We start from the raw sequence: 7786 nt of genomic DNA on the forward strand, positions 1-7786 counted from the left end.
GGTCACTTAAATAAATTATTATGGTCATCCGCTTTAGAGAAAATTTATTTTACCATTTAATTTTATTTATTTGTAAATGATACATTTAAATTAATTAATCCATAAGTTGAGTCATGAATAAATATAAGACTAAATTTTACCAATTAAGAAAATAATTAAAAAATAAAATCATTTAAATAATTACTTTTGTTTTAGTTTAAAATTATGTGTTAAAAAGTTTTTGGTACGTTAATCTGCAAGTTGATTTAAAATTGATCTCTGATTTAAAATTTAGAATTAATTTAAAATGATATTTAATATTAAATAATTATAAAAATTAATCTTCATTAAAAATTCAAATTAATATCTATCATTTGATAAAATTTAACTTAAAATTAATTTTTAAAATTTACTATTAATTAAATAAAAATTTTAAAAAATCCCCGGTGTAGGGGGAGGTATTACTAGTATTATTAGAAGTTTTATTCGGACGCAAGGGCCGAATAATAGGAACATTTCTTTTAGCAAAATTGGCATTCAAGCTAATAATACGTAGAGTTAAATTTAATTTTGTGAAACCAGCCAATATCATTGACATGAAGAATGGTGCCAAACCAATGCTTGATCCGTCAAAATGATCTAGCTGGACTACGTTCCCTATCGCGAGTTAGTATAGTGTCGTGGTTGTGGATATCTTGTGTATTACGTAATTGTAATTGTCGTGAACATGAATTTGATAATGTTTTAAAAGAATTTGAAAGTCTCGTGAAAGTTATATATAAAGAATAAATTATCATGTGAAAATTATGTTGTTGGGGTGAAAGTATTACGTGTTAAATTGTATTTTGTTTATTTTATTAAAAAATAAATAAATTAATTATTGTATATTAGATGAAAGAGTAAACTAATCTTTTTTATGTTAAAAATTGGTATGTGGTTGATAAAATAATTGAATAATAATGGCATGTGACTAGGCTTGATCATGAATTGAGTCACTTGACTCGACAAATGGGCAAAAAAAATGGGTTTGGATAAAAAATAAATCCCATTTTCTAAACAGATTGGGTCTCTGATAAGTTTTTTTGGGTTGAGCTCAACCCAAAATTGCAAAAAAAAAAAAAATAAATTGCTGCTATGTTTTGTTGCTGTTTCCATTGTTCTGTTGTTGTTTCTACTATTTTGCTGATATATTTTGTTGTTGTTTTGTTATCATTTCGTTATTATAGTGTTATTATTTTGTCGTCGTTATTTAGATATTGTATAATAATTATTTTATTGTTAATTTTACTATTATTTTAGAGGCAATTGCTTGTTAAATTACATCATTGCGATATTATTTAAGTATAAATATTTTTAAAATTTATTTTCAATTTGTTGGGAAACATTTAATTTTTATATTTTTAGTGTATTTGATGTATTATATATTTTTAAAAATTATATAAAAATATTATAATTTTTAATATAGGTGAGTCGGGTTTTGGTTTTAGCATTTTTATTTAGGTCGGTATTAGACAAAATTTTAGACCTATTTTTTGGGCTGAGCCGAGTCCAAGCCTAAAAAATAAGCCAAAAATTATTTTGAGTCCTACTCAGCCCATAATCATCTATATGTGACGTGTTATATATACATTATATTAACATACATAGACCAATTTTTAACAATAAAAATAAATAAAATTTTTAATAAAAAAATGGATTCACGATAATGTATAGGAACTTGTTTTTTAATAGAATAGTCGAGGGTAAAATTTTTAACGTACTTATATGAACACTACACGAAAATAGGAATCTGAATAGCAGAATTAGTGGTACCAATCAACGACAAAAACATCATAAAGGGGAAGCAAACAAGGAACCCACCTTCCTTACACTTTACAAACACAGCCTTCTAAGTTCCAAGTAACTTTTTTTCTTCACTCACAATGTTAATGGCTCTCTTGAAATTCCAAATCGGACGATCATCGGCACAAAACGAATCCCCATCGCCATCCCACTACCATGCAGCCGTTTTGCCACCCGAACTGCCGATTCAAAACTGCGTCGTTTTGCCATACTACCACCACCTGAGTAGACTCCGCTGGCGTGACCGTCGGGTACTATACACGGCCTCCTTCTTGTTATTAGCCGCCTTGTTGTTCATCTTCTGGCCGTCCGATCCCGAAGTTAAGATCGCACGGTTGCACGTAAACCACATGCAAGTTCACACAGCGCCCATCGTAGCAGTGGATATATCTTTGGCGATGACTTTGAAAGTGAGGAATTGGGATGTGTATTCAATGGATATCACCAGGTTCGAGGTGGCTGTAGGGTACAGAGGGAAGACACTGGGGCACGTGACATCGGAGCACGGCCACGTGAGGGCGAGGGGTTCGTCGTACGTGGAGGCAGTGCTTGAGCTTAACGGGGTTGAGGTGTTTTCCGACGTCGTTTATATGCTGGAAGATTTGGCTAGAGGGACTGTTCCCTTTGATACTGTTACGCAAGTTGTGGGCTGGCTTGGCTTTTCATTCGTTAAATTCCCTTTGAAGGTAAATAAAGATAAAAAAGCTTAATCTTTTCAATTTGGTATATTTTCTTTCTTAGGACCTTTAATTTGATTTTATTCGAATTAATAGATGGAAATTTATTTTTGTTTGATTAATCGATTAACTAAAGAAAAAATATTAAGTTAATGGAAGAATTTTTAGAAGAATTCTTATTATTGGCCTATTTTGGCTCGATTAAGCGAAGCCAACTATATTATTTTGAGCTTCTGATTATGATGCTAATTACATATTCTAGTTGCTTTTGCACTGTACGTACCTAATTTTTTAAAGTGAATTCTATTTGTGAATGTTTAACAGGCAAAAATATCATGTGAAATTGTGATAAATAGAGCCAATCAAGCTATCATCCGTCAAAATTGTTACCATTCAGGTAAGGATGTATTTCGACATAAAGTATATTTTATTTTTTTTCATTGGATCGTTGTATTTTCATATTCATCGTATCTGAATATGTATCAAATATGAACGTTATAAATACAAATTTTTCAAAAGAAAAAGCGATGAGTTGGAGCAACGTAATGAAAATGTAACATCTATTAAAACACAATACGTGTGGTTGTTTATAGGAACTCAGAGCTTCATGCTCAAAAAGCTATGTTACTCCTACTGTTTGATCTTTTTGAAGTATTCGTATCTGATACAAACATAGATAAGGATATTAAATGTAATTCTTAAAGGACTCTTTAAATTGAAAATATTTATGATTCGGCATAAAACCATGCTCGAAACTCATGACCAAATCCGAGTAACATACCCGGAAATAGTGTTCTACCACCTGATTTTGCTAACTTGAGGGTTTTATCTATTCAGAAATGGACTTGGAAACAGTAGGTGGATATCCGAAATGAACTCGAATGCGGACCGGATTGGATTTGCATGAGAACAGTGCTGTGAAAGCTGAAAGATTCATCAGTGTTGCAGAGCTGTAAATATTGAAAGCGTGTTTGAATACATACATATACATATATATATGATTTTGATGCATTGATTAATGTTTATAAATTTGATTTTTCCTATAATTTTATGGGTATTTAATAGTAAAATGAATCCCATTTATACCAAAAGTTACATAGTACAATCAAAGGATTATTACCTTTTCAATCACAAATGCCAAATGGATTGAATTCTTCTAAGTAATTATGTTGAGTCAGTCCCACATAGGTTAGCGAATAAGATGAGAACCCTTGCACCTGTTATAAAAGGAGAGAGAATGCGCAAGGTGAAGGTATCTTTGCGCTTGGGGCAATGACGCAGCTAGTGAGGTTCTAACCGAGGCGCGTCTATTGCTGGTTGAAAACTATTTCCAAACCCCCTCTTAGGCCTGGGTTCAGCCTTGGCCTTCGAGAATTTCTGGAAGGGCTCCCTTCGGGGTAAAGCCCTACAATTTCTAGTTTCAGAGTTTTTTTTATTTTCTTCAAGTATATGAATCATGAATAAATTTTTCTCGCCGCACGAGATTATATGGCGATTTTCTTAGATGCTAGTCCTTGTAGGTTCTTAGGCGATATGGGAATCATTTAGCAATCGAAAGCTTTCATTTTTGGACTTCCACCAAGCACAATTCCTAGCTGTTGCTTAGATTTCGATTTCTACTAAATGTCAGCTGTCATCGAGTCTAATACTTCGTAATTCAATCAATCAATACTGTTTTTTCGATTTGGTTGTTCAGTTCTTTTTTTTTTGGTACATTATCAAAGAAAGAAGTCAAGGCTAGGAGAAACTAATAAAAGTTGTAGAAGCATAACACCTTTTTGAGTTGGGGATTGTCAGCGAGCTCTTGATAGCTGGAAAAAGCTTTCATCCTACAGTGGTGCGTTCAAGGATGATGTTGTCTCATTTTGAATCCATCTTGAGAAAACTGTAAGAGGTGACATTGTGAGTCTTAAGAATCAAAAGAATAGACCGTATTAGTAAGATCTTGGCTTGTAGTTTGCTTGCCTATTTGTAACTTTTAACAGAAAGCAATTGTGAGCTGTTGTGCCTTTGTACAATCGCAGCTCCACTTATCAGGCTATTATTAGCTCCTGAGATGATGCGAAGGCAAAGAGTCCAGTAGGGGGTCTGGATTCCCAAAATTGGTGCTCTAATGAGTCTTGGTTGAGAGGCTGTAGGAGTGTTTGAATAGAAGAATGCAAATCCTTGATCCTATTGATCACGCACAAAGGATTGGGGTCAATTTTCCTGAAAATGAGTTAATTTCTAGCCTTCCAGATGATTCAGAGGGTGCATCCTATAACAGAATAGAAAGTCTTGATGTCATTTGATTGAAGCCAATGAAGGAGCCAAGCTGAAACAAAAACAATTCGACTTATGTTTTAGTAATCTGCTTTCCAGCAATAAAAAAATATTCGATTTAAACCACAAACACTTCTACTTCAACATTAGTTACATATTTTAAATGAAGTTAAAATATGGTATATAAGTTTCTATATACTTCGTAAATTTAGAATTTAGTCATTATATTTTTATTTTTACGATTTTAATCTATCTCCTTTTCAAATTTCAAATTTCAAGTTTAATTGTTAACACCATTATAATTATTTTGTTAAATTCAGATTTATTATGTTATTTTTAGTTATATTGCTATCAAATAGTTTTTTTAAATGTCACACTAATAAATTTAACCAAATTTTTAACAATGCTAACAATTAGATCTAAATTTTAAAATATAAAAGTGATGAACTAAATCTTTAAAAATAAAATATAATGATTAAATTTTGAAGTTGTGAAGAGTATAACAACTTACGTCATATTTTAACGCTTAAATCATTTTGTTTCTTTTGCCTTGTACCTAAAATTTAAAAGTGAATTTGATTATTTAACAGAAAAATATAATGCGAACTTGTGATAAATAGAACCGATTGGCCTATTATCTGTCAAAATTTTTACTCAGGTAAGGATATATTTCTGCAACTTTTTCTGGAACCAGTTATAAGTGTTTGATACGAGTCTGTATTTAGCATAAAGTGTATTTAATTTTTTAAAATATTTTTACATGTATTTGAAATATTATATCTCTCTATTTATGTTTAAATATGTGTCGAACACGAATATCATAAACACATACTTTACAAAAGAAATGAAGAGTTAGAAAAGCATCTATTCCTCAAACTGAAAAATCTGCCATTTTTAGATTGCAAATTACACAATATGTGTAGTTGTTTTTGGGATTCAAAGCTTCATGCCCTTGTTTCTAGAAATTTATGTTCCTTTGATCTTTGATTTTTTTAAAAATACACATATTTGACACATATACGAATATAAATATGAGAATAGGAATTTCAAAAGACTCTCCAAATTAAATATACCAGTGACAAACACGTAATCATACCTGAAACTCATAACTCAATTCGAATAACATATTCAGAAATAGTATTATTATAGTCTCTTATTTTCTAATTTGGATATTTTATATATTCAAAAATGAACTTGAATGCATGGATTGGATTGGACTGGATTGCATTGATTAAAATGTATCTAACGGATTTTTCATATAATTTTATAGCTATTGAATTGTCAAATAAAATCCTTTTATACCAAAAGTTACATATCTTTGCGCTTGGGGCAATGACTAACAAGGCCACGCCCCAAATAGGCAATAGATCAAGACCTTGCCTTACTATGTGCTTTAGCCGATGTTGAATCATAACATTTTTTGGTTTTTGGTTCATAATCTATATGGGACTCATTCAGCATTTACTAGCGGATTTCACATTAAAAGACTTGAGGAGTATTTACACTGGACTTACAATTCATCTAGCAAAAAAAAAAAAAAAATCCAAAGCAGTTATGTTTAATGAAGTGCTCAATAATGGTGTGGAAGACAAAACGAAGAAATTGTGCACTTAAACGTTTAATCCAAAGCAAAAACATCGTTTAATTGCCCAACCAAGAGCCAAAATCCCATCTAAGGTTCCAATATAAACAATCCAATCCCCCCTCCCCTAATCAAGAAGAAGAAGAAGAAAATCCAAGGATTAGAAAAGGTCTCAAATTAGCTGTGCTTGGTTACTTTCCATAATGTTGATGTGATCCTTCTCTTTTCTGATAATCCAACATGATTGATCTACAAAGTATCACGCACCCAAACTTTCACATCCACCCTAACCCATTAACAAAATGCACAATCAGAGTATCAAAACATAATTTATATAAGTTGAGAACCGAACTTATAATTTCAAAGATCTTGAGACCTCAATCTTCCTATTAAATCATTTCGTAATTAACAAGACATCACTTAAATAATAGTCTTCTCAATAATAACTCAATCTATCAAAACAAAAACCTACATTTCCCACTTTCATACCAAATTTCATAGGAAAGCTGCAATAATTAGTATCCAACATTAAAATTATATGAAAGTTGAATGTTGAATATTAATATATTTCGTTCTTTTTAAAGTCTTTTTCTATTTACCTATTTTAAGAATAGTGTTTCATGTTTACACATTTTCAAATCAAACCTTTTTTCTTTTTGGAAAGTATTACTTTGATCTATTCTACGTGCGTATGGATATATGTACAAGGTTATATTGCATCACACGTCCCATGCTATGATACATCTATCCTTTAAATTTTAAAGGATTCAAATTAAATCTTCAAAATATCAGTATTATATCAGTGGAATCCTTTTATAAGCATAATAGAATTAAATATTAGTTCGAATTTGACGTGAAGAATATTTAAAATGGTTAGATCAAATTTAACACATGTATACATATTGTATGGACTACTTTGATATGAAGTGTATTATTAAAACAATGTCATTAAAATTTAAAAGAACTATTGTAATGCCCCAATTTTCGGGAATTCTGTGAATGTTGACAAAATTTCATGCTTTGATTTTGTCATTTGTGAGTGAAATTATGAAATAGGACCTATGTGAAAATGTTTGAAAATGCTATAGGCTAAATTGAAGTGGCCAAATAAATAGGAGTGCAAAATAGGAGGATTTGCATGATAAACCTCCCATTTTACATGAAGTGGCCAACCATCATGTTGTTGTAGACAAAATGTACACTTGATATCCATAATTTATGGTACAAATTGATACAAATTGATAATAGGTTAGGTAAATGTTCCATGATAATGGGTTAGGTAAATGTTTCATGATAATAGATTAGGTAAATGTTCCATGATAATGGGTTAGGTAAATGTTTCATGATAATGGGTTAGGTAAATGTTTCATGATAAGAATATCATGTCTTTTGTATTAAAGAATTAAATGGATGAAATATGAAGTTTTATTAAAAGAAAATGGGT

At 30.9% G+C, this 7786-nt stretch overlaps 1 protein-coding gene and 1 non-coding gene across 2 annotated transcripts; both read left to right on the plus strand.

Annotated features, from left to right (window-relative positions):
- Positions 1 to 1745: 1745 nt before the first annotated feature.
- Positions 1746 to 3909, plus strand: LOC108459935 (uncharacterized). Its single transcript, XM_017759331.2, has 3 exons — positions 1746 to 2507; positions 2823 to 2895; positions 3336 to 3909. The coding sequence occupies exons 1-3, from the start codon at positions 1902 to 1904 to the stop codon at positions 3371 to 3373; spliced, it is 717 nt and encodes a 238-aa protein (XP_017614820.1). The 5' UTR covers positions 1746 to 1901; the 3' UTR covers positions 3374 to 3909.
- On the plus strand, positions 3753 to 3903 carry LOC128294503 (U4 spliceosomal RNA). The gene has a single exon (XR_008284812.1). It is a non-coding gene; the product is annotated as a U4 spliceosomal RNA (small nuclear RNA).
- Positions 3910 to 7786: the final 3877 nt, after the last annotated feature.

Source organism: Gossypium arboreum, chromosome 6 (assembly GCF_025698485.1).
Source record: "Gossypium arboreum isolate Shixiya-1 chromosome 6, ASM2569848v2, whole genome shotgun sequence".
NCBI lineage: Eukaryota > Viridiplantae > Streptophyta > Magnoliopsida > Malvales > Malvaceae > Gossypium > Gossypium arboreum.